The sequence below is a fragment of the Pelmatolapia mariae genome, linkage group LG7 (assembly GCF_036321145.2).
Source record: "Pelmatolapia mariae isolate MD_Pm_ZW linkage group LG7, Pm_UMD_F_2, whole genome shotgun sequence".
Taxonomy (NCBI): Eukaryota; Metazoa; Chordata; class Actinopteri; order Cichliformes; family Cichlidae; genus Pelmatolapia; species Pelmatolapia mariae.
This window is the reverse complement of record NC_086233.1, coordinates 10,739,623-10,767,616: the sequence shown is the minus strand read 5'-3', so window position 1 is coordinate 10,767,616 and position 27,994 is coordinate 10,739,623. Positions and strand designations below refer to the sequence as shown.

The 27,994-nt window shown below is 39.9% G+C and overlaps 1 protein-coding gene across 1 annotated transcript; it reads right to left on the bottom strand.

Annotated features, from left to right (window-relative positions):
• Positions 1 to 27,957, bottom strand: LOC134631676 (stromelysin-3-like). The gene is made up of 8 exons (XM_063480235.1): positions 27,853 to 27,957; positions 17,033 to 17,298; positions 15,005 to 15,148; positions 1,765 to 1,898; positions 1,464 to 1,678; positions 1,140 to 1,344; positions 234 to 494; positions 1 to 128 (listed from the first exon to the last, which is right to left on the bottom strand). Exons 1-8 carry the CDS (start codon positions 27,955 to 27,957, stop codon positions 1 to 3), a joined length of 1,458 nt encoding a protein of 485 aa, XP_063336305.1.
• Between the last annotated feature and the right edge of the window lie 37 nt (positions 27,958 to 27,994).

The following is a 27,994-nucleotide window of genomic DNA, read 5'->3' as shown; positions in this document are numbered from 1 at the left end:
TTATTTGGACAGAGAGGCAGAGCAGCCAAAGAAATCCATGCCGATGCTCCGGGGATAGCCTTCCAGTACCTTCAGTGCCACAGGGTCAAACTTCCAGTAGTGCATTCCACTCAGGAAATTGGCATAGCCTGTCAAAGGGCAAAAGAATGCAACAGTGAACTCCAGATGTACATGTTAAAACCTTCTCTAGACCTACAAGTCACTAAGACAGAGGCAGAGATTACACTCCTCACCATATCTGTCCAAAAAGGCTCCATCGATGTGGCTGGGCATTCCCCTCCACTCGTAAATGCTGCGAGGGTGTAAGTCATTAATTCGATTATCCTGAACATTGAAGGACCAGTAGTAACTCGACTTGAAGAAGTAGACTTTCTCAGTATGGTCCTCTTCCCACTTCAAAGCTGCTTCAATGTCTGTTACAGGAAGACCCAGCCGTCTCACTGAATCTGGCCCTGTTATCTTCCTTTCAGCATCAAAAACCCAGTAGCTGTCACCTGATAAGTAATAATTAAAATTAATTAAAAATAATTAATTAATTACAATTAATAAGTAACCAGGATGTTGTTTCTAGAAATCATCCCTGCTGAATACATGTAAAGCACATCCTTGTGAAAAAGTACAACCATGTAACAACAACATTCAAGGCTACATATTTCTACCATAAACTCGTGTGTCACTGTGGTGAAGATTATTATTTTATTTAACTTTTTTCCTCATGTTCCCACGTTTCACCAGATTTACCTCATTTCCTCTCTTGACTTTCTCATCACTGATTGGCTCCTGAGTTTCTTTCTCCCTTAACTGAACTCACCAGACACACATTTTATAAAGACTTCACTCCCTTTCACTCACTATTTTAACTTCCACATGGCAGTTAAGAATTTTACAGTCCATGTGTATCTTCCTTTAAGGTAAACTACATTTGCAAAGTCATTGATAGCTGTTTTCTTTACATTCTGACTGCCTAACAACTTTAACTTTCAGCTTCCTAATTAGCAATCCCTACATATCATTAAAGTTATCAAAATCACTTTTGCTTGACTAGTTTTGAGGAACAAAGGATATTTTGTGGAAATACTTGTTTAATGTGTCCTTCCCCCATGTCTCCCAGAAAAAAATTGTGTAGTTCGCGTCTGTACCTTGGAAGAACCAGATGTTGCCAGTCTTGTCTTCAAATGCAGCATCAATGTGTTCTGGAATTCCTTTCCAGTGGCGTGATGATAAAGCTGGATAGCCAGCTTGTAGCTGCCCATCACGTATTCGCCAAATATATTGAGACTTAAAGAAGAAGAGCTCTCCCCTGATCATGGATACAGCATCAAAGTTTGTTTTGCAAGCATTTGGCTGGAACACAGCAACAAACTTAGTCTGAATATTTTTGTCTATGAACTATCATGCAAAGCAGCAAAATACAGAATGGCTTATATTTTTTAAGTAAATACATGTATTTTCAAGGGCCTCACCAGTTCAGTCTCAATCTCATTGGTCTCTGTCATCACAGGTGGTGTGTGCCGAGGGGATCCGTACAGATACTGAATGCCCCTTTTGTCATCCTCACTCAGCTGCAAAGGGTAAGCGTCACTATAGAATGGGCACATCACAGCATCGGGCTCAAGGGAGTGCTGCAGGCCCAAAACATGGCCAAACTCATGAGCTGCCACTTGGAGGAGGTCTGTGCCTAAAAAAGCAAACAGAGGAGGGCAGTCAAACTTAGAGTAGTTATTTTTGGTTCCATTCAGCTCAAAGTTTTTCAAATGTACTTACCAGCATTATTGCCCATTGTCCAGTGCTCATCATAGTCAAAGTGGACTTCTCCCTCTCTCTGTGTCTGGGGGAAATAGGCGTGAGCAAGGATTCCTCCTGGACCATCGAATGGTAAGCTGTCCCCATGCCAGTACCTACACAATTACTTCTTTTAGAGGACAAGGTAAACCTACCACATATCATTCTTTTGATGCTCTTTCTCTATGCTAAGCATGTTGTAAATTGAGTACAGTGTAACTCTTAATGCTAAGTATTAGTTCTAAATCGCAGTACACATCATTCAGTGATTCAGCTAATACCCTTATACACATCCAATTGGCAGTGTTGTGCAGATACATAAATCAACAATCTTCCTGTGTGCACGTGCGTGCGTGTGTGTGTGTGTGTGTGTGTGTGTGTGTGTGTGTGTGTGTGTGTACGGGTTCGTACTATCCTGGTGGGGACCAAAATCTGACTTTTACTATCCTGGTGGGGACTTTCTGCACCGTGGGGACCAAAATCCAGGTCCCCTCGGGGTTGAAAGCAATTTTCACACTCAAAATGCGGTTTTACTGTCAGGGTTACAATTAGGTTATGGTTAGGTTTAGGGTAAGGGTTAGGGTTAGGCATTCATTTTTAATGGTTAGGGTTAGGGTAAGGGGCTAGGGAAAGCATTAAGTCAATGGGATGTCCCCACGAGGATAGCAAACCAGACATGTGTGTGTGTGTGTGTGTGTGTGTTAGTGATGTGTCGGTCGCGAACGAAACGGCTCTTAGAGCCGGATCTTTGACGTGAACGACGTGAGCCGTGTTTTTTTTTTTTTCTTTCTCTCACCCTCTCTCTCTCACTTTTTTTTCCGCTTCACTCGCACGCGAGCCTTGTGCTTTGCGCTGGGAAGAGGGGGGAGGGGCGGTAGTTACACTCGCAGTAGCACAGGAACAGAGCGGGAGGGAGAGAGAGAGAAAGAGAGCCAGGGATAACAACGTCACATTAGAAAGGTATAGTAATCATCCACAACTATTTTCAGTTGCAGATGATAAAGGATTCAGAAAGTTTATTCATGCAGGCCCATATGACAGAGAATATGCATCTTCTTTTTGTTTTCATATTTTAATTTATATTTAATTGTGTTGTGGTTTGCAGTGTTTTGTGTTGTTTCACTTTAAATTTGTTTAAAAGGAAAAAGCTGAAAATTTAAATATTTAAAAGTTGAAATGTGAATAGTTGGTTTTTGTATGATTTATTTATTACATTTTATGTGGAGTGAATAAATAAGAAGTATATTTACGGTGGCCCCTAGAGACAAAGCACTACAAACTTCAAAACACGTACGAACTCTGAAGCACGTACAAACCCTGAAGCACGTACAAACTCCAAAACACGTAAAAACTCCAAAACACGTAAAAACTCAGAAGCACGTAAAAACTCCAAAACACGTACAAAAGACAACAGAAGTGCTCCAGAATGCTAGGCGCAGTGTTGAGCTTTTGTTACCTACACTGATAAAAGCTATTTTGAAGAGAGGTATATATAATCTATGCAAATCATATAAAATTTACTCCATTATTGCACTCAGCCAAGGAATTATAAAGTAATGGGTTAATTATACCCTTTTCCTAACAGTAACAACATTACATTAAAAAATGCAGTAAAATATACCCCCAAATAATGAGTCTTATGTTCCTAATTGCGCATGCGCCAGACCGCGCTTTTTGACTGAGCGGGGCAGCAAGCAAATTCTGGGTCCTTTCTCCGGCTGCCATCGAACCGAGCGAACCACAGAAGTGAAGGTAAGCTATTTAAACAGGGTGAATAATATATAATAGCGCATGCAAATGGTAATTTTTGAAGTAATGAGCTATTACACTTCACTTGTATTGCTTGCGTCTGTGTAATGCACCATTATTTGAAATAAAACTTTGAATCTGTCTGTTAACTGTCTAGACAACTGCCGGTAAGTTGCAATGAAATGTGTTCGTGGTGCGCTTTTTATCAGTCAGCATGCATGACCAGTCCCGGACTGGTAATCAGAACGCTGAGGTTGTGTCCAAATTCATGGGCTGAATTCTCCTGAGGACCCGGTGCACCGGCTTTCGCGGGTTACATGGGCTGGTCCTCAGAAGGTCGGGTAGGCCGGATGTAAACCTATGTTTAACCAGAGTAGCGAAAGACCGCGGTGATCTGAAAATGATGTGCCGGGATTGTGCCGTTCTCGGCGGCTCTAGTAACCCTCGAGCTCTCGGCTAGCTATCGAGCTACTTTGCATATTTGCAAAACGTTGAAGCACTTTTGCAAATATGCAATGTCTCGATAAACGGAGCAGATAGTTGCAGTTTGCACACCCACATTCTCGCCTGAAAATATGTTAAAGGTTTATTTTGTGACCCAGAAGGATTAATAACAGTAATTTTAAAACTTAGTAGCGGCCGCCATTGCCGGAAACTGGAGTTTGGCTGGGCCGCGCTATGAATTCTGAGATATGGTGGGCCACGAAGGACACACCCGACCCATCCTTCAAATTCGAGGAAAAGGAGGACGCATTTGTCGGCTACATTCGGAGGAGGCCACAAATTTGGACAGCCTTCGGCGCGTCGCTGTGGCATAATCGGTCTACAAATGCGTACCCAGGAGGATGCAGCCCATGAATTTGGACATCCCCAATAATTACAATCGCGGTCTTTGCAAACTACTTTCCTGCCTTGATGGAAAAGAAAATGGACGTCAGACGATTTTTTTTTTGAGAAATGAGAGGGACAATCCTTAAGTTGTGGTGGCTCTGCTTCTGGGTCAGCACATAAAACAGGTAAACAAACTTAAATCCTATATGTCTTTGAGATTCTATGAACATTGGGCAGATCATTCCCAACAGTCAGCTGTTGCATCTGTCTGCGTCTCCCCATTGATCTGTAGCTCCTCATCATCGCCGAGAGCTCACTGAAAGCTTTCTCCCAGCTGTAACTGGCGGCTTTGTTTTAGCAGCACCAGAACTTTCTGAAAAAGCTCTGAAGCTTGCTTGTATTTAAAAATGTGCGCGGCAGTAGTCGCTTGTTCTGTCATGCAGATACAGCTTTGCTCACGTATATGCTTCATTATCCGCTCAGCTGATCGCACTGCGTGGAAACACTGGGACACAGCAGCATCATGAACTCCAGCTATAGGGAGATTTTTCAGCAGCAAAACAAATAAATAAAAAAACATTCATGTTATAACTATGAGACCTGGTCTGTCATTTAAAATTTCATTGTTTTTGTCCCCTTACTTCTTAGATCATCGAAGAGTTCAGACGCATCACCACAGTTTCCTTGGTGGAGACATTCATGCTGAAACTTGATGAGTACACACCAGGTCTTTTGCAGCTTATGCATGCCAAAAGAGGAGCTGCTGGTTCCAAGTTGAGACCTCTGCTGGACACTTTGAATGACGTATGTTATTTGACTTTTTTCACAAATATGTAATTATGGAGGGCTGCAGTGGGTAGCAAGAAGGTCCTGGGTTCAAATCCTGGCCCAGGGTCTTTATTCATGGAGTTTGCATGTTCTCCCTGTGCATGTGTGGGTTCCCCCCAGGTACTCCAGCTTCTTCCCGCAGTCAGAAAACATGGCTGTTAGGTTAATTGGTCTCTCCAAATTGTCCTTAGGTTTGAGTGTGTGCGTGCATGGTTGTTTATCCTGTCTGTCTCTATGTTGCCTTGTGATTGACTGTCCAGGGTGTACCCAGCCTCTCACCTGTTGAAAGCTGGAGATAGACATCAGCCACGTTTTTGTTTTGAATTCAGTCTTAATGTAAGTAAATCACTCGACTTAGTCTTTTCACTAAATTGTATCTCCCTACAGACACAGAGCATTGAGAAGAAAAGGGATGTTGTTATCTGCTGCCTCATTAGCTACCTCGGGGAAAGACAAGAAGATCTTTTTCATGACTGCCAGGTATGTCATATTGATAACAGATTACTTATTAACTCAAGGGATCCTAATGTTCTTCTCTCCTGTCCTCTCCTATCCCCTGTTCTCCCCTTCTCCATTCATCTTCTGTCCACTCCCCTCTTTAGATCAACTGAAATATATTGAAAAAGCATCTTAAATAAAATAAAACGTGTGTATGCTTTTTGTTTCTTTCTTTTTAACACGTAGGAATGTGAGGATTACACAGACAATATGATGAAGGTGATCGTGATCCACAACATCATGGCTGAGGAGGATCCATCAGATGTGTTCATTGTGATTGAGGGAAACCAAGTGATGGAGGGATGTGGAAGCCGAACAAAGGCATGTGTACTACTGATGGGACTGATATATGCCCTCAACCTCGAATATCCGAAGGAGCTGAAGAACACATTTGACACTTTTCAAAAACTATTTTTGGAACTTGACGGGGCGAAACTACTGAACAAGGTCCACGGCCTCAAAAATAAGCTTATGCAATGCACACACATTTCCCCTCTTGTTCCCAGAGGATCTTTTGTCCAGACATAGCTTGATGGAGCTGTAATTTTTCTTCTGACAGCAAGAACAGAAACTATTGAATGTTGGTGTTAGTGTTCTGTTCTATCTATCCATATGTTTGATAACGTACACGCACAGAAACAACCTTGTAGAGTTTCTGTATGTGCTTTTGGCTTTTAAAATGGACTAAGTGGCCTTTGAAAGTGTTGTCTGCATTAGCTGTTGTGTTGCACTTTATTCCGTGTTTTTATGGAATAAAAACATTGAGATGATGAACCATTTGAATATCCATTTTGGGGGGGTACATTTTAACTTATATGAATAGGTAATGTTTATCAACTGATAATAATTAAATTTTATTAGTAATTATCAGGTATTACCAACTAGCAAACAAGAGATAATTTTACCTAATTTCAATGAGTAAGTAGCTGTTGAATGTATATATAAATATGGGGTAAATTTTACCCAATTTAATTAAGTATTTCATAGTTTTTTATTGAAGCTATTTTATACACAATATATTGAACTAAATCTACCACAAAAAAGTCTATGCAAATTGTTACCTCAGATTTATTGGGTAAATTCTATAGATGACTTCTTACAGTGTAGTGGCTACACAAGCCAGCAAGTACCAACGACCAGATTTGGTGTGTGGTAGTAACAGGTAAATGAACTTTTTTTTTTTTTTAATTATTTGAATATATATGAGTGCTTGTGTATAAATACACAAACAATACACATATGCTTTCAATTGTGTAATTTAAGTGATCTAGGTAGCTCTGTTTTGGAAGTTCAGTTAACGCTAGAAATGTGTTTTGGAGTTTGTACGTGTTTTGTCTCTAGGGGCCACCGTATATATTTATATATAAACATATATAAATAAAACCACTTTTTTTTTTTTACATTAGTAATTCCTTTTGTACATAATTTTATATTATTGTTAATAATAAATTAATTAAAGTAACAAAACAATCTGAAGAGCCGGTTCAGAGCCGGTCATGAAATGTACTTGAAAATGAGTGGGAGAAGCCACAATAATGCCCCTCAGGAGCCAGAACCAGCCAGAGATAGATCCATTAGAGCCAAGCTGAACCTGCTAGAGGCTGGGCACCCTGGTACGAGCCAAGAACAGGGTCCCAGGCGCCCAAGGGAGCAGGTCCACGTCACCTCATGTCAAACACCCAACTGCTGAACGGCAGTGCTCATCCACAAAAATATTTTGAATTTACAAAATCTGAAGCACACAAAAGCACAACATTTAATGTATTGCCAGTCCCTGAAAAGGTTCATTTTGTTGTCATATGGTAATAATGAGAACTGCTTGTGTCCTAAATTAGTTTGCCTTTAGTGATATTGGTAAATGTTAAATGGACTGGTTTCAGCTATTGAGTCATCATGTTCAGGACTCTGAAACAGATTCTGCGAGGCATGAAGACGTGTGTAAGAACAAAATTAAATATTTATTTTACTTTTACAATAGGACATGACTGGTATAATTAAATATGCCAAAAAGTGAGTAGCTGTTAAAGGGAATGTCTGCTTGTAGAATTATACTTGGATTGCATTATTTAGCTAGACGAAATGATACAATGGTCAAACCACTTTTTATGTGGACTTGTTGACTAGTTGAAATTTCAGTGGACCAATGTTTCTGTAAGAAAACTATGTAGGACATGCTTTGACATTAAAGTATGTCAATAAGCTATATATTAGGCACATGATGCATTTCTACGCTGCACCTAGTAAACTAGTGGCTAGCCTATTTTAATGTGTACAAAGTATGTTACACAAAAAATGGTAGTGTCACAAGCGTGTCTCACGAGCAATAAAGCTGCCGTTAAGTTAATGTTTTGTCTCCGAGTCCTGCACGTGGGTGCAGCCACTGACAGCCACACAACTCATCGTGACAGGCAGAGTGATAGTTTTTAACTGAGTACATAATGTTAAATACAATATAGCAGTAGTTCTAAAAATGACTCGTGAAAGTAACTTGTACACACGTTAGAACTTGAATTGCTGAATAAGTGAAGTGTGGCAGGACACTGAAAAACAAGAGAGCTGTTATGACATTGTAAGTATGATGAATCTGATGCCAAATGACTCTTCTGATTTGATACAATATGTAGCCAGAGGCATGCTATTAAAAATCCCACCAAACAAGTCCTATGTTGCATTTGTTCCATAATCTTCTCTCAGTCTTGGCTGGGAGACATCTGGTTTAGTGTTTCCTGGTTTACTATGACAGAAAGAGTCATGCCTAAGATTTATGTCTGGGTCTTTAAAAAAAAAAAGTTGATTCTGTTCATCTGGGCGTAGCGTTTTCAGTTGGAGAAATGTTTTGTCACTCATCCAAGTGACATCTAGTCTCAGCTGACTGCAGGTTTCCCCAACCTTTTAAACTGTACATTTAAATAATGACTGAAACTAGCACCACTGGCAAACACTGGGCTATGATCCAGAAACTGACCTCACAGCCCATTGTTCACCAGTGGTGCTAGTGCGAGAGAGTAAAAGGTCTTTTATGTTTGAACTGATAAAGAGTGCTATAACAGACCTTATCCATATTTGCTAATAGTAAATCATCTTTATTCCTAATTAAAGATATAATCCAAATATAAGTTTGATTAATATGTTGAATGAGAAATGCAGTTTGATTAATGAAAACTACTCTAATGTCCAGATTGTGTCTGCACAGACATGATCCAGGTTTGACCTTGGCAGCTGTGTGTGTGTGTGTGTGTGTCTGGAAAATGCCTAAGATTTATGTGTGTCTGGAAAAACGTGAAAGATAAGAAATGTGCTGCCAACCCATAATTATACATGATTCTGAATAAAATAAAGTAAGAGAAATGTAATTGAAGAGAAATACCATAACCTAAATAAGGCATGACATGAAGCATATTCATGTGCAACTGAACATTCATATGTGATGGATGCATGTTCTCCTTAAATTGCTGGCTGTCTGAGTGGTGTCCCAGAAACGATGTGGGCTTCATAGATAATTGGCAAACCTTCTGGAGGAAACCTGGTCTTGTTAGGAGAGACGGCATCCATCCCACTTTGGATGGAGCAGCTCTCATTTCTAGAAATATGGACCAATTTATTAAACCCCCCAAAATATGACTATCCAGAGTTGGGACCAGGAAGCAGAGTTGCAGTCTTACACGCCTCTCTGCAGCTTCTCTCCTCCTGCTACCCCCCCAAAAACCCATCTCCATTGAGATTGTGTCAGCTCCCAAAAAGACAAAAAACAAACCAAAAACCAGCAATAAAAAACTTAAACATAAAAAATCAAAAAGAAAGAACAATACAGTATCCACATCTGAACCAAAGAGTAAAACAGTGAAATGTGGATTATTAAATATTAGGTCTCTCTCCTCCAAGTCTCTGTTAGTACATGACTTAATAATTGACCAACAAATCGATTTACTCTGCCTTACAGAAACCTGGTTGCAGCAGGATGATTATGTTAGTTTAAATGAATCAACACCCCCAAGTCATTCTAACTACCAGAAACCTCGAAGCACAGGCCGAGGGGGCGGTGTGGCAGCAATTTTTCACACCAGTCTATTAATTAACGAAAGACCAAGACAGACTTTTAATTCATTTGAAAGCCTGATGCTTAGCCTTGCCCAACCCAGCTGTAAAACTCAGAAACAAGTCTTACTTGTTATCATCTATCGTCCACCTGGGCCTTACACAGAGTTTCTGTCTGATTTCTCAGACTTTTTATCTGATTTAGTGCTCAGCTCAGATATAATAATTATTGTGGGTGATTTTAACATCCATGTAGATGCTAAAAATGACAGCCTCAACATTGCATTTAATCTGTTATTAGACTCAATTGGCTTCTCTCAAAATGTAAAAGAACCCACCCACCACTTTAATCACACTCTAGATCTTGTTTTAACATACGGCATAGAAACTGAACATTTAACAGTGTTTCCTGAAAACCCTCTGCTGTCTGATCATTTCCTGATAACATTTACATTTACAATGATTGATTACACAGCAATGGAGAGTAGACTTTATCAAAGTAGATGTCTTTCTGAAAGTGCTGTAACTAAGTTTAAGAATATAATCCACCCACTGTTATCATCTTCAATGCCCTGTACCAACATAGAGCAGAGCAGCTATCTGAACGCTACTCCAACAGAGGTCGATTATCTTGTTAATAATTTTACCTCCTCACTACGTACGACTCTGGATACTGTAGCTCCAGTGAAAACTAAGGCCTCAAATCCGAAGTCCCTGACTCCGTGGTATAATTCTCAAACACGTAGCCTAAAGCAGATAACTCGTAAGCTGGAGAGGAAATGGCGTGTCACAAATTTAGAGGATCATCATTTAGCCTGGAGAAATAGTTTGCTGCTTTATAAGAAAGCCCTCCGCAAAGCCAGAACATCTTACTATTCGTCACTGATTGAAGAAAATAAGAACAACCCCAGGTTTCTCTTCAGCACTGTAGCCAGGCTGACAAAAAGTCAGAGCTCTACTGAGCCAACCATCCCTTTACCGTTAACTAGTAATGACTTCATGAACTTCTTCAGAAATAAAATTTTTATCATTAGAGAAAAAATTACCAATAATCATCCCACAGATGTAATATTATCTACAGCTACTTTTAGTACCATTGATGTTAAGTTAGACTCTTTTTCTCCAATCGATCTTTCTGAGTTAACTTCAATAATTAATTCCTCCAAACCATCAACGTGTCTTTTAGACCCCATTCCTACAACACTGCTTAAAGAAGTCCTGCCATTAATTAATTCTTCAATCTTAAATATAATCAACCTATCTCTAATAATTGGCTATGTACCACAGGCCTTCAAGGTGGCTGTAGTTAAACCCTTACTTAAAAAGCAATCTCTAGACCCAGCTGTCTTAGCTAATTATAGGCCAATCTCCAACCTTCCTTTCATATCAAAAATCCTTGAAAGAGTAGTTGTCAAACAGCTAACAGATCATCTGCAGAGGAATGGCTTATTTGAAGAGTTTCAGTCAGGTTTCAGAGCTCATCACAGCACAGAAACAGCTTTAGTGAAGGTTACAAATGATCTTCTTATGGCCTCTGACAGTGGACTCATCTCTGTGCTTGTCCTGCTAGACCTTAGTGCAGCGTTCGATACTGTTGATCATAATATCCTATTAGAGCGATTGGAACATGCTGTAGGTATTACAGGTACTGCGTTGCAGTGGTTTGTATCATATCTATCTAATAGACTCCAATTTGTTCAAGTAAATGAAGAGTCCTCTTCACACACTAAGGTCTATTATGGTGTTCCTCAGGGTTCAGTGCTAGGACCAATTCTATTTACATTATACATGCTTCCCCTAGGCAGCATCATTAGAAGACATAGCATAAATTTTCACTGCTATGCAGATGATACGCAGCTCTATCTATCCATGAAGCCAGGTAACACACACCAATTAGTTAAACTGCAGGAATGTCTTAAAGACATAAAGACCTGGATGGCCGCTAACTTTCTGCTTCTTAATTCAGATAAAACTGAGGTTATTGTACTCGGCCCTGAAAATCTTAGAAATATGGTATCTAACCAGATTCTTACTCTGGATGGCATTACCTTGGCCTCCAGTAATGCTGTGAGGAACCTTGGAGTCATTTTTGATCAGGACTTGTCCTTCAAGGCACATATTAAACAAATATGTAAGACTGCTTTCTTCCATTTGCGCAACATCTCTAAAATTAGAAATATCCTGTCTCAGAGTGATGCTGAAAAACTAGTTCATGCCTTCATTACTTCCAGGCTGGACTACTGTAATTCTTTATTATCAGGATGTCCTAAAAACTCGCTGAAAAGTCTTCAGCTAATCCAAAATGCTGCAGCAAGAGTACTGACAGGGACTAGGAAGAGAGAGCATATTTCTCCTGTTTTGGCTTCCCTTCATTGGCTTCCTGTTAAATCCAGAATTGAATTCAAAATCCTGCTCCTCACTTACAAGGTCTTAAATAATCAGGCCCCATCTTATCTTAATGACCTTGTAGTACCATATCACCCTATTAGAGCACTTCGCTCTCGCTCTGCAGGCCTACTTGTTGTCCCTAGGGTATTTAAAAGTAGAATGGGAGGGAGAGCCTTCAGTTTTCAGGCCCCTCTTCTGTGGAACCAGCTTCCAGTTTGGATTCGGGAGACAGACACTATCTCTACTTTCAAGATTAGGCTTAAAACTTTCCTTTTTGCTAAAGCATATAGTTAGGGCTGGACCAGGTGACCCTGAATCCTCCCTTAGTTATGCTGCAATAGACGTAGGCTGCCGGGGATTCCCATGATGCATCGAGTTTTTCCTTTCCAGTCACCTTCTCACTCACTATGTGTTAATAGACCTCTCTGCATTGAATCATATCTGTTATTAATCTCTGTCTCTCTTCCACAGCATGTCTTTATCCTGTTTTCCTTCTTTCACCCCAACCGGTCGCAGCAGATGGCCGCCCCTCCCTGAGCCTGGTTCTGCCGGAGGTTTCTTCCTGTTAAAAGGGAGTTTTTCCTTCCCACTGTCGCCAAAGTGCTTGCTCATAGGGGGTCATATGATATGATTGTTGGGTTTTTCTCTGTATTTAATATTGTGCTATCTACTGTACAATATAAAGCGCCTTGAGGCGACTTTTGTTGTGATTTGGCGCTATATAAATAAAATTGAATTGAATTGAATTGAATTGATGGAATTATTGACAAATTAAGTACTGCATAGAAAAGAAAAGAAAAATAATGAAGTGATTTTAAAGTTTCTTTAAATAATATATCTGGAAAAGTCAGATAGAGAGAGGGGTGAGGTGAAAAGTGATACAGGGTTCTTCCTTTTGTCTTCTGCAAGATGAGCAGTTCAGAAGATCGGACCTAAGATGTTGAAGATTCCAGCAGAGACCCCAGAGGGATCGACCGCTGGACTGTGAACCTGCAAACTGTTTTTGTATTTTTTTGGCTTTTTCTCTGCTCGTTTTTGCCATGTTAGAATATTAATTCAAAAGGATTTGGATTTCATTTGTTTCCTGTTGATGTGTCTCCTAATGGGTCATACCTACATGGAAGAGATAAGGGCATCAGTGCTCAAGGCTCATTCCCCCTAACCTCCTCCCTCACAAGGATTAGAACAAGGTCAGCATTAGCTCAGAGTTGGTTAATTAGAAAAGTATAATTCAGCCGATTTCAATATTATTTTGTGATTGTTATTAATTGATGCTTTGCTCTTGATAAATTGCTTTAATAAAATGTCCTGCAATTAAAATCTAAATTATAGACATTCCCTTTTCAACCCTTTGTGAAACAGTAAAGGTAAAAATCTGAGTATTGTTCCTCATTTGTATAACTAGATCTTATGGGTTACTCCAGCACTTTAAAAGTAGCAGACCCTTGGGAATTAGTTTTCAAAGCCACCAAATTCCCTCTAGTTAGTTACCAAGTGCACCCATCTAGAGGGGAACTGCCATTAATGGGTGTAGCTGGTCAGGTCCCCGGTTTTTCTTATCAGAAAGCAGGGTAGAGACCCGGAGGGCCTCAAGGCAGTTATTACTGCCTAATCCCCGCACATACTGGGTCAATCTAAACTCTGAATTCCACACTGGGTAAGATTCATAGGATCAAAGATTAGGATTAGTTAGACAGAGAGCTGATCCAGACTTCCTGTATTGGGGTTCTGGTTTTACAAGTCTTGCTAAGCCTCTGCCTGAACATGTCAGCATTTGTTTAGGAAGTATGATTTTAAAAAACTTAAGTGAAAGATTTTTGATCATGGAGCCCACCTGTACCATACAGGGTAGTCTTAATCCTGCTCCAGGTGCTCAAAGAAACTGTTCTTTGCTGTGGTTTTTGGCCACCATCTTTGCAGTTGTGCGGATTCAAACATCAGAATGGCACCACATATTATTTAATATAAAAACTAAAATCATCTTAAGGCAAATGAACTTTTGGTAAAAACATAGGTTACTTAGTTTCTTGCTTTTTGTTGAATTGTACCAGCTAGTTTCTTACCTTGCAGTTGCTCTGGAGGTGTGCCTGTGTCTACTGTCTGCTTAGACTGGCATGTGTGCTCACCGCTCCACACCACAGCTACATCTGGGCAGGCCAGAGTTTAAGTGATTTGATATCTAAATAGTGATGCACTAGTTTTGTTGTTTATCGCAATTCTGAAACTGCTTAATGCTGATTACGATTTGGAGGTTTCAAAGGGCTAGAGCATGAAGAAAAGTGCAAACACATGTGTGATTACTGTACACATTGTTAATGGTCAAGATTTCATCTATACAAATGTTTAAATCAGAATACTTGGAGCTGCTTCATTCGACACACATGCTTAAGATGGCTCATCTAGAATTTGTCCAAGAAACAACAAATCACAGAGTTCCTTTATCACAGCTTTATTTCTGCTGTATCTCGTCTTCCATCTTCACATTATTGACAGTATATATCAAAAAAATCTGAAGCTGAGCTTGAACGGGATAATCATATCTAATCATACAAGCAATTCCATCAGGGAAAAGTTAGAAAAGTTGAAGCTAAGGTTCATGAAATGCCCTAGTCAAAGCTCAGATTTGAATCTCACTGAAAATTTGCAAGTGGATTTGAAATAGGTAAAGCATGCAAGAAAGCATTTAGGCATCTTGCAACTGGGGGGGATCTGCAATGGTTTCGAGGATTGCTCTGTATTTATTTTTCATTCCTATTAATATTTTTGTTGAATAAATGAGTGACAAAGCAAATTGTCATTGGGTTGTTGTCTTAGGTAAATCAATGTCTCAGTTTAGCTGAATTTTTATTCTTAAAGGCCAGTGTTGTGTTACTCACTGGTGGACATTTCTCACCTGTTGAAATCAATGGTGATGTCAGCATTCTCACTGGTTACTTCACTGAACCTGAGAGGAGTAACAGCACCCCACACACCAAACGCCTCCTGGAAAACACTCCGCACTTTGTCCTCACTCATCTGCCAGGGAAAACGTATGATCCTGGTTGACACAAACACATTAATATCGTGTTTTATCAAGCTTTAACATAAATTTAATATATATGTTCATGTGGTATGCTAGACTTCTTAAACTCTTGGAAAGAAACTGGTCCAAATCTATGTGGATCAATAGTATTAATCAACATCGCTGCCTTTGGCTCGTCTCTGTCTATTTTTGATTTGCATATGATTGCTGGTGTTCTGTCCCTGGTAGGCCTAAGAGTGGATTCCCTTTGAAGTCTGTTGGGGGTGGTTTTATTTTTTTATTTTTTTATTTTTTTAATTGTGGTGTCCAAAGTGGTTAAAGCAGTGGTCTTGGGAATACATTCGAGGCAATTTTGGTTGCTTTTTCCAGGCTTATGAGTTTCAGTGCATAAGTAGCACCTGAAGACTAGGGAGGAGCTTCATTTGATTCTGGTTAGGCAGTGAGAAGGATCGGCTGTGGTGAATTCTCTGTTGCTAAGCTTCTGCTTTTGGTCCTTCTGTGTCAGTTTTGTGTATTTGGGCAATAGAGTAGAGCTTTGTTTCTGTTAGCAATACCAATTAAAGGCATGCATGTTTTTCTGGGGAATAACCTGGTGGTTAGTCCACCACCCCCAACTGTGACGACTTGTACGTCAAGTTCAAGTTCCTTTTATTAGTACCCTTGTTATTTATTTTGCAATTATGAAGTGGCACCCTGCTCAAACACAGGCACTAGTAAATCTGTACAAGCACCACACTTCTTTAAGACTGCAAAGAGCTGTCATAAATAGGTAAATTCCGGTTTAAAATAAATAAATAAATAAATGAATAGCTTAAGAAACTGTGTCTTATATAAAAAGACCTTCCTTCTCTTCAGTTGTCTTCTTTTACCAGTCCCTACTCTCACCTCCACACCCCATTCCTGCCTTTCTTTCTCTCGTGCTGCCTCCTAACACGCCTTCCTCCTTTCCTCTATGTTTGTCTTTGGCCACCAGCACCTTGTTGGATGTTGTCTAAAGGGCTCGGAAAGATCAAAAGCATCTGGACTTCTTTAAGTTTCTTGAAGACATTTCACCTCTCATCCGAGAAACTTCTTCAGTTCTTCTCGGATGAGTAGCTAAGATAACCTGGATGAATTTTCACAAACACGGTGGATGTTGTTAACAGCCTGGGCCCCGACTGCATGTTTTATGTGATTTTATGCAAGATGCACCTCTCTGATACAACCCTCCCTGTTTATCCGGGGTTGGGAGTGATATTAAGAGTGCACTGGTTTGTGGCCCATTTTTCAAACAGTAAATTTGAAAATTCATCAATAAAAATACATTTCTTAGCAATAAAAATATTATTCTGATTAAAGAGCTTGTGATTATTCGTGGATAAACCATTATAGGTGCTTCGTCCTTGATGTAAATATGCAAAAATTGTGTATGTTTCTGTTCTGTGTCTTGTGTACTGTTTGTTTGTATATGTGTCTTTCTTGCTGCTGTTACACCCAAATTTCCCCTTGTGGGACAATTAAAGGATTATTCTATTCTATTCTATTCTATTCTCTATTCTATAGAAACATAACAAGTTATTATGGTAATTGCCAATATTGTACATTTAGGGCAGCTATGGCATAAACCTCATACTGGTTGGTGATGAAATTAATTTGTTAAGCTTAAAGTTCCAGTGCTTCCACCATTTATAAGATAGCTGCTAGTTCTTTTGACAAATGAAAACTAAAAACAAATCTACATCACAAGTCTTAATGTGAAACTAAACAAACATATTTGTTTCATTAGATCCCCATACTAAACTAAAACCATCAGCTTTGCATTGCACTCGGGCAAATTATGGCCATGTAGGCAGCCATGTAACACATCAGTAAAACAAACAAACAAGCCACTGTATTTAGAGACTTTTTAGTGTTTCTTACTTGTAAGTTAAGTCTGTCTTCTCCCATCGCCTGCCATAGAGCGCAAATCGCTTCCTGCGCTGCTGTCTACTCAGGGTGTCCCTCCTCTTTTTCACATTGTTGTATGTCGTGCTGAGCTGCGTTAATGTAGGATAATCTGGGACTCCACAGCGAGGACGATTCCACAAATCTGTGTCATTTGGGGACTTGAAATCGTACTCTTCATTTAGTGTGTCCTGTTCATGACTTGGCCTCTTCTTCAGACTGGCATGACTGTTGCTCCATCTCTGGGGGAAAGAAAACAGAGTCAGAGTACTTTTTAGTTTTAATAGATACATAAAGATGTAATGTTGGCTATGTACCATTTCTGCCACCTTTCTACTGGTAAATTCCAGGTTATCCTTGGCTTTTGACTTTATACACACTTCTTTGAAAGTAAATCATCACAAAATACTGATGCTGATGACATAACGTTCATAACGTTCACACCCTCCTGGAGAACTCAAAGTACTTTCTTTATACAAAATGCCTCATTTTGTGATGGGTGCATTCACCTATTATACAAGCACGTCTTTCTATGCTTAAGTGCTTCCTATCTAACATTCACACATATTCATACTCCAGTAGATGCATCAGAGTGCAATTTGGAGTTAGTGTCTTAATGCATGCTCAATCATCCAGGTAAATAAATCCCAAAAGGTTGATTCTGTTGATCTGGACGTAGCATTTTCAGTGGAAGAAACATTTCGTCACTCATCCAAGTGACGTCTTCAGTCTCAGCTGACTGCAGGTTTCCCCAACCTTATAAACAGTACATTTGCACAATAACTGAAACTAGCCCACTGAATGAACAATGGCCTGTGAGGTCAGTTCCTTGATCATTAATATGCAAATTGTCATGACTATTGATCAACAACCACTGATCAAAACCAAAGACCATTGATCACTGATCAATGGCTATGAGTACCATTCACAGAGTTGAGGAATGGCTGCAATCACAGCATTTTAAGATGGAAAAAATCAAATCTCATGATGTACCACAATTCACAGATCACATTAACTTGGTGGACCAACAGATCAAATTCACCAGGGGAGATATGAAAAGTGGCGGGTTAGCCTTCTTAGACTGTTAGATTTCCATCAGTAATGGGGGACAGTTAAAAGTTTATGTGTACCGGAAACCTACGCATACGAATCAGTATTTATGGTCTAACTCTCATCATCCACTGGAACACAAACTGGGTGTCATCAGGACGCTACAACACAAAGCATACACCATCCCCAAACACAGCGGCCAGGGAGGCAGAAGAACAGCACATCAAGAAGGCCCTGAGTAAATGTGGTTATCCCAGCTGGGCATTTGTCAAAGCTGGGAAGGCACCTAAAGAAAGCTCCAGCCGATCCAGGAGAGAAGGACAACTGCTGCCTAAGCGAAAACCCTTAGTGATCCCTTATGTGTCAGGAGTATTGGAACAGTTGTTACAGTTGAACAGTCTAAACACCATGTCTCTGTGGCTTTTAAACCTCAAAACATGCTGCACCAAAAATTGGTCCACCCCTAGGATCGAGTCCCCTGACACAAACAGAGTAATGCAGTGTACGCTGTTAAGTGCCAGGAGGACTGCCATGATTTTTACATCGGTAAACCAAACAACCTCTGACAAAGTGGATGGCACAACACAGAAGAGCTAACTCGTCAGGCCAAGACTCCGCAGTCTATTTACACCTACAGGCCAGTAGACACTCTTTCAATGATGAGGATGTACACATCCTGGACAGGGAGGAACGCTGGTTTAAGTGGGGAGTCAAGGAGGCCATTTACGTGAAAAGGGAAAAACCATCTCTGAATCGAGGAGGGGGCCTAAGGGTACATCTTTCACCGTCTTAGGCTACGTCCACACTAATGCGTTTTTGTTTGAAAACGCATCGTTTTCTCTCCGTTTTGGCCTCCCGTCCACACTGAGACAGCGTTTTCCCCGAAGAAAAACACAGCGTTTTGAAAACGAATACATTTGAACACATTTGAACACATTTGAAGATGGTGGTTTCGCGTTGCAGTGTGGACAGCGAAAATGGAGACTTTCGAAAACGATGATGCATTTTAGTCATGTGACCAATTAAACAAAGATAGCTGAGGGCATTATACAGCAGTTGTTTTGTTTGCTCTCAATTTTGACAGCACTATTAAAGATTAATATCAGTTTGTACATGCTTCAGATAGCTTTTCTTCAAATTCTTTAATTCTCACTCGCTTTTGCAACTTTGTACTTTTGTGTTACTCGCAGCAACAACTCCACCTCACTGTTAGTCCATTTAAAAGACTCGGTGCTTTTCCTCAGCATTTTGCTGTGACATTTCAAAGAGCTGGAAAGTAAACAAACGGCTGACAGAAATGAGGCAGGCCGAATCTTCTTGCGCTTCAAGCATGCGCAGTACTGCAACGTAAGCGTTTTCGGCCATTTCAATGTGGACGCACAACTCTGTGAAAACAACTGAAAACGCTAGTGAGGACGCAGAGCGTTTTGAGACGAAAACGCCGTTTTCAAATCTATCCGGGCTAGTGTCTACGTAGCCTTAAAATGCTGCGATTGCAGCCATTCCCCAACTCTCTGTGAATGGTACTTATGGCCATTGATCACAGCGCTTTGATCAGTTGTCTTTGACCTCACAGTCCATTGTTTATTCAGTGGTGCTAGTTTCAGTCAATATGCAAATGTACTGTTTATAAGGTTGGGGAAACTTGCAGTCAGTTGAGACTGAAGAAGTCACTTGGATGAGTGACGAAACGTTTCTCAAACTGAAAACGTTACGTCCAGAATCAACCTTTTGGAATTTGTAGTTAGTATTTTTCTCAAGGATATTTGGAATGCAGACTGGAGCAGCCAGAGATCAAACCATCAGCCTTACGAGATGAACCTCCTGAGCTCCAGCCACGAAGGGCATCAGTGTATGAGCTTCAGCTCAGTTATCCATATGATGTTTGAAGTGTCATAAGGTGCTGTGCTGGGCGTCTGTCACACTCCTTCATTACATGCTGACGTCAGCTGCTGGCTCACTTGTGTTGGTTTTTGTTGTCTGATGTGAGGGATGTAAGTTGGTCCAGGCCAGCCAATGATTGTTGGTACAGTTCAGTTTCAGAGTTGCTGAGTGGCCTGTTTTTCACTGAGAAGACAGTTAGCTGTGCTAATATGCTGCCATGTGTAGTTTATGCTAAGAAAAAGCTGCTGTGACAAGGAAAGAAATCTGTCAGCAAGACTCTGGACATAAAATGTAATAAATAAATGTGTAAAATTGCAAATAAGGCAGAAAATTGATATTATTAATGGAAGGATGAAAGTCAAAGTAAGAGGCAATTCAGTTTTTCAAACGTGAAGTGTACTTTTGGTCTACTTTTGCTGCTGGTTCAGTAAATTTTGATCGGAGTGATGAAACCTGCAGTTTGAAATTCTGTGAGGTGTTTGCTTTCAGCACCAAAGGTATGTCCATGTATATCGGGTGAACGGTGGGATCCACGCATTGTGTTTACATCTTGCGCTTACTTGCTTTTTAATCATTTGCCGTTTCAGCTGTTAGTGGTTGTTGAAATGACTTTGTGAGCTTTTAGCTGAGATTCTGATGTTTCTGTGGATACCACACGTGTCTATATTTAAAAACACATCTGACAGTACATCCCATTAAACCAGATGTTTAATGGTATGTACTGTATGCCTCCAGTACCGGGAGCACTGGAGTTCAACAGGTTAATTGTTTATTGCTTAATTATGTTGTGTGGCATGAATGGCCATAAGGGAGGTTTTTGTCAGTAGGAAAAACTGCAAAACTTATGAAAATACAGTTAAAAGTCCAACATTTCAGCTTGTGCTTGTTTGCGGTGAGCAACAGATCAAACAAGTCAAGAATTATAAATTTCTTCAAGCACTGTAAAACTCATTTAGACACTCAGACACCCAATATCACTGAAATGCAGCCAGATACTGCTCGTTTTACGTTTTCACTTGTTTTTTCACTTCTTCTGACATGCTTGCATTTAAATCCGGCTCCTCGTCTCCCTGTGTAGGCCATGTCCCTCAGCTGTGAAAGGGTGGAGTGCTCACTCCGGATCAGGGATGAGTGCCTGCCTCAAGTGGAGGAATTTATGTATTTCAGGGTCTTGTTCACAAGCAAGGTGAGAAGAGAGTGGGAGATTGGCAGGTGGATTATATCAATTGCAGATACTGAGAGAAGCTGTTACTATACCAGTCAATCTGTCCCCGCGCTCACCTATAGTCATGAGCTGTGGGTAGTGACTGAAAGAATGAAATTGCAGATGCAAGCTGCATAAATGAGCATTCTCTGACGTTTGGCTGGCCTCTCTCTTAGTGACAAGGTGAGGACTTAAGTCAGAGAGCTACTGTTTCTCCACATAACAAGGAGCCAGTTGAAGTGGTTCGCGGATCTGACAAGGACGCCTCCTGGGTGAGGTGTTCCGGGATGTCCTAGGATGCATTGGAGAGATTATACCTCTTAGCTGACTTGGGAATGGCTCAGTGCTACCCCGGAAGAGCTGGAGGACGTGGCTGGGGATGGGGAGGTATGGACTTCTCTGCTTAGGTTAGAAAATGGATGGAAAGATAGACTCAAGAATATACTTTCCCTGTCAATTCTGAAGCTACATTGATCTACATTGCTTTTTGGTACTCTAGCAGAGTCCAAGTATAAAAGTATGAATCTTGAATTGAACAGCAGTTCAGTTTTGTTCAGCAGTGCTGAACCACCGCCACTGCTTTAGACCTTTACTTTACAAAAGACCTTGTTTCTGAGGCTCACTCACAGCAAGCAAAGCTGTTAATCATCAACATCAAATGTCAGGTCTTAATCCGTTTACTATACATTCAAAACCTTTGAAGCTTTAATTGTGCTATTTGATTTTAAACTTATAAATGTCACAGTTTGCTGAGGCAAACTGCGTGGAGTGTGAGGAGTGGACCCAGGTGCAGACATTCTAAAACTCAAACTTAACTGATGATGAGCCGTTTATTAAGGCAGACAGAACAGTACAAAGTAAAAGGGCGAAAACAATGCAAACTAAGCAATAACCTAAACTGGGTAAACTAGAAAGGAAACATGAACTATGAAAAACCCTGGCAAATAGAAAAACAAAAACTCTATACATGGCAATGTGATGCAGATATATGAAAACCTGAACGCAGGACATGGCATGGGAACAACGCAGACGATCAGACAAAGACTGAATGAGAAGGCACAGACTAAATACACACAGGAGGCTAATGAGAGAAGTGGGAACACATGGGGGCACAGCTGACACACATGAACATAACGACGTCACAGTGGAAGAGTAAAACTAAACACAATGAAGACAGGAACACAAGACCTCTTCAAAATAAAACAGGAAACATAAGACGCAGACATTACAACCTGAGCTTGACAACGTAAGACACAGACATGAAACACATGAAGGGCAAGGGAGACTTAACAGGGGTGGAAGACACAAGGGGAATCTAATAACAAAGAACTATAACAACCTAGGCATGATAAAAAATGAACTTAGAAAACCTGAAGGGCTTAAACATAAACCATAAACTAAAACTCAAAACGCTGGGTCAAAAGACCCAGGATCGTGACAATAAAGGCCATTCAATAAAATAGAGACCATTTAATTCTACCTTATACTGGGTGGAGAGCACTTACTAACATGACGGAGGCTGACTGAACTTAATTCTTAAACTGACCCTTTGTCTTTTAAATCAGAATGTCCCTATTTGCTTTGCAGAACAAATAGCATGGGTGTTTGTCTTTGCTAACAGATTAATGGCTTCTAGGGCTTTCCTGCTATAGGTTCATACATCATAACTTTAATCTGACAGGCAATTTTTTACAGTAGTTCAATCCACTGAAACTGTGGGTAGTGCAACAACAGTTGAAGACTGCAATCATGTCTTCTATTACTAATATACTAAAAAGTAACGTGATCAGTAACTGAAGATAAGGATTCACTACCCCTATTTGGAATTCAGTCATTTTTACCTCATACCTTATTCGCACATCAGTCTATCGTTGTGTAGTGTTGTTGGCCACAGTTTTGTTTTTTTCCCAAAAAATGCCCTCTGATGAGAAAGCCTATTTTGTTCCATTCAATACCCAAGAAATTTCAGCTTTCACAAATTTCAGTAAATTAGAAAAATGCTTAGCTATGTGTCTAATAAAACCTCTGTAACTTTGTGAAAAACAGAAAAGTTTCTATTTTCTACTATGGAAATTTCAGTTTTTTACAACTACAAAAAACAAACAAACTGGACAATCTAAACAATGAGCAACCAAAACTTTTTCTGCAATTTTACACATTTATTTCTTACATTTTAAGTCCAAAGAGTCATGGTCACAGTTTTCTTTCCTTGTCACAGCGGCGTTTTCTTCATCATGTAGAAAAAAGTTAAATATGTAACTTCTTTATACTAACAAAAAGGGGATTTTCACTGGTCCGGCCTGCTTAAGAAGTAAAATGAGTTTGGCACCCCAGGCTTAGACAGTTTGAACAATGCTGAAGCCAGAGCCATGCGGAGCTAGCAGATCGTTCAATTTAGGATGAGTGACAAAACTATAGTTTGTTCTGTAAGTATGTTGGCAATGAGTACAGGTTTGCTTAAAAGGCATAAACACAGAGTCACATGCCACTAAAAGAAAGCATTGTGTATGCTTGGGAATCCTGCCGATGGGGCCAACATGTCCCCACAGGATAGTGTGATTCCTGCTTCCCAAATCAGTGTGCCTGAGATACAATCCAAGTGTACTGCTGGGCCCATCTGCAGAAAGGAGCATTATAGTTTTATCTAATAGGTGGTTACACTGAGGACTCTTTGTTGATGATGTTCAAACATGCAACTACACGTATATGTGCAAGTATGAACCTGCTCACAGAAAAAATGTGCACACACACAGATGAAAATGTGTTCATCAAAGCTACAAAAAGCTGCATCACACACAGTGAGCAGATGTCTGGAAATTCCCTCTTCAGTCATGACATCAGGTCACCTGCACTATAATACCGGGGGTGTTTTATGGGAGGTTGTTAAGGATGGTAATCTAAACATTAGCGAGAATTATCATTTTTACAATGACACAAAAAACATGCAGGATTTGATTCAACTCCCTCTTAAACACATGCAGTGAGATATCCCACAGATATCCCTTGGCAGATAAAAAGTAGCCAAACTTTAGATAAATGATGCACATAGTGGGAGAAATTTCTCCAGGGTAAATATTTAACTACAAAAAGTCCTGAATATCAGCAGGCTGTAAGTGTTTTGCACACAGAGAGCTGACTGTGCCAAGTGTGGGGAATGTTTGCAGGATGAAGGGTATTAGCATGAATAGAGATGAGAGGCTGCTTCTCCACGGTAAACATCTATCAGTAAACCTTCAGTCAACAAGCCCCATCATACTCTAGATAACATCAGCTTTTCCATAGGAACCTTTGAAAACATTGCAGTTTCTGTGTGTTGTGGTTTCTAATATGAATGGTTAGTTTTCTCTGTCCTTTGTGCTTTTGAAGGTTTTCCCCTCTTCTGTTCTTTCTGTGTGCCTGCGTCTGCCTTTCTCTCTAATCCATTTTAGGTTACTTCCTGTATTATTTTAAAATTATTTTGATCATTACATATTTCTGTCTGATTGACCTGATTGTTGCCCTATTACCCCTCTCTCCCCGGTGTCTATTTAGTGCATGTCTTTTCCCTCCATTGTGCTTGTTTCTTATGTGTGATCCGTGCTTTTTTGGATTTTCTTTTTTTTTACTGGACTTTCCTGGCTCACTACACAGGGCCTGTCATTAAACCAGTCACTTGTTGTTTTTATTTCCCCCCATGTACTTGCAAATCTCTGTTGTCTGTATATTGGATGCTCTTGTAAAATAGACCTTAACAAACTTCAACAGATTTTAACCTTTTGTCCTCATGCCACACAGATCACTCTTTTGGCCATGTGTGGACAGGGAAAAACTCAGACGTTTGGAAACAATCAAGCAGGCATACAGTTTGCTTTTTGATTAGATTTTATCAGTCCCAAACTCCTTTGTTCAGGGTGGAAATTGTGAGCGTATCACGCAGACCCTGCCGATTTCCTTTGATAAAAGTCCCCATCCATAATTGAGGATGTAGGGCAGAGTGATTTCATTTGAAAACAGTTTCCAGATAAAAGTGCATAAGTGTGATTATAGAAACAGTGAAAACTACTGTCTCCAGCAGTGAAAGTATTTGGGTCTGTGATTGGCTCAATACCAAAATAAAACTACTTCTCTATGTCTTGCATTCAAAATACCATGATAATATATCATCCAGATGATATATTATCATGAGTAGCAAAAATACTAGAAGTGTCTAAAATGAGCGGTACTGTTAATACAATGAGCAACTTTTTTCAGTTCTTGAAGTTAGACTTAGTTTTAGCTACTTTATAAGCTCCATCCATATATACCCAGCTCAGCAAAAGCTGCAACTCCATTTTTTTCATTGTTGATTAATTTGCTGGATATCTTCTGGAAACAATCACTTAGTTATTTGAGCTAGAAAATGTCAAAATACATCTTTTCTTATTTTTTCCAAGAGTCCAAATTGATGTGTTCAAATGTCTTGTTTTGACTAACCAAAATAGCGCACCTCTCTCACCAAGGAAACAATTAACAAGTCCATTTTTAACAGTCAACAAATCAAATCATTTCGGTTCTGGTCGAGGTTACTTGAAAAGCTCAAATAAATCTAGAGTACAGAGGAATGGAGGGAAAAAATTAATTTAATTCATAAATTTAAAGCTAAATTTACATTTAAAACTATGTTTTCTTGTTTTCTTTTGTCCTTTCAGCTTCTAACATTCTAACATCTTCTGAACATTTTGGTGAAAGACCTCTAAAACATGTCAAGAGGCCCAAACAAGATATGGCTTCAAGGGCCACAAGCCAAACAGCACGATTATCCCACTTAAACTGCCTCTTAAAATATGTGAGTGAAAACAACATGATAGTACAGCCAACTGAGATTATGCACTGCATAAAATGGACAACAATATTGCTTGTTTTTATAGATGCACACTCTGGTCTGACGCGTCTGAACAAGCTAAGTTTCTGCAGTTAAAAACACAGACATTTCCTGTGTGTTGCATTTTACATCATTGTTAGAGCAGTATGAACCACAGAGCTGTCTTTGTCTTCTCCAGGTTTTCATATTGTGAAAAAGTACATTTTTGAAGGATTCAGATGACCTATTCTGCTCAACTTTTACCTCATTTGTATTCTCAGACATCATATACCGGTATACAAGGCATTTGTGTAGCTATTCTGTTTGAAGCATTTTTTTTTTATTCTTTTATTTCACTTTAATCAGTTAGATGTTCCTCATAAACAGAAGATTTGAACATAATGTGGAGAGTTTGCGCTCTTGCATCTCACCGCTGTCTTTCTGTCTAAACCTGAAGACATGTTCTTCAGTGTTGAAGCAGCACAACACTTACTAACAACAATGATTGCTGATGGTTGGTTGCTATTTCAATGTGGATTTTTAACAGTTGTGTCAGTCTCCAAAAATATTTGCACTTAACTGTATACATTTGGATGAAGACCTTTTTTCATTAACCAGACTCAAACACATGTAAACTAATGTGTTTACATGATCCAAAGAATATTAGAGCATAAGATGTTAAGTTGGATAGTCAGGGAACTACACAAAAACTGCAATTATAAGTATCACTAAAGTGGATTTTGGTATATTAATCTACTTTCATAAACTTTGACTAAAAAAAAACATCTTTAAAACAATTTTTCTTTAGCAACAGCACCTTTTCTGGGTAACAGGGTTTGTATAAAATGCTAGTATTTGACTTAATGGTTCTGCTGCTTAACCTGCAGATAAACAAATTAATTCATCATTGTCAGTCCAGAAGGAAGCCTCCCACACAAAAGAATGTCAGGGACTGATTGTTTGTTAGTAACATGAATCTGTCACAAGCAGCAGGTCTGCTTCAGCTATTATGATTAATCACTGGACTCAAACAAGGAATAAATAGGAATGCCAGACAGCTGCACAGGGTCCTTTTTGCCAGGGCCGGTTCCTGTCTGTGGACACTTAAAGCTTACAAACAAGTCTTGGTGGTGTTACTCTGCTGCTCACTGCCTGTTTACCTTGCGTCTTCGTGTTTCTGTCTTTAAATAGTTATCTGCGGTTTTCGCCTGAGTCAGCAAATAAGTAGCGTTTGCACCGGAGTTACCAGGTGCGTGCCTCTGCCTGCATAATCTGACTCTCACTCACCGGAAAGCAGCTCTGGCACCCTCCAGGGTACAGTACACAGTAACAACAATAAAACTTCTTTTTTTCCCCCCTTTTTTTCTTTTTAATCCTTCACAAACAGGACCGTGTTATTCCAAAACAGAAAAATCATAATGGTCCTCTGAAGATGTTCTAACTATGAAAATCATAGTTCCCTGAGTCAGTTGTGACAGAAACTCAAAGAGACTTCACATCTCACAAATCTCAGCTGTTCAACCATCAACAGCTTTCAGTGAGACCATTGATGTCTTTAAGGGCAGCGCATGCAGAAACATTAAGGTATGCAGAACAACAAAGGAACTTACAGCAGCATCCCTAAAACGAGTGGATGTGACGATACATGCAGCACAGTTTTGAACACACACACAGAGAGAGAGAGAGAGAGAGAGAGAGAGAGAGATTAGAAATATCAGGTCACTTTAACATGTCAACTTCTGTATTACTGGATGTTTGTTCACCATTGCATCTGTGAACACTTTCCCATTCATAAGGATCTCTGAAAAGTGCATTTACGCTTCAGATGCTTTGACTCACCTGCAGCTGCTTGGCGGTCCTGTGGTCGTGTACCGGCAGAGAACAGACGCAGAGGAAAAGGTACAAAGGCAGGATGCTGCCGTAAAACACGGCACCTCGCAGCATCTTTTCAACGCTGTGACGGCGACCGTGCAACAGAGCG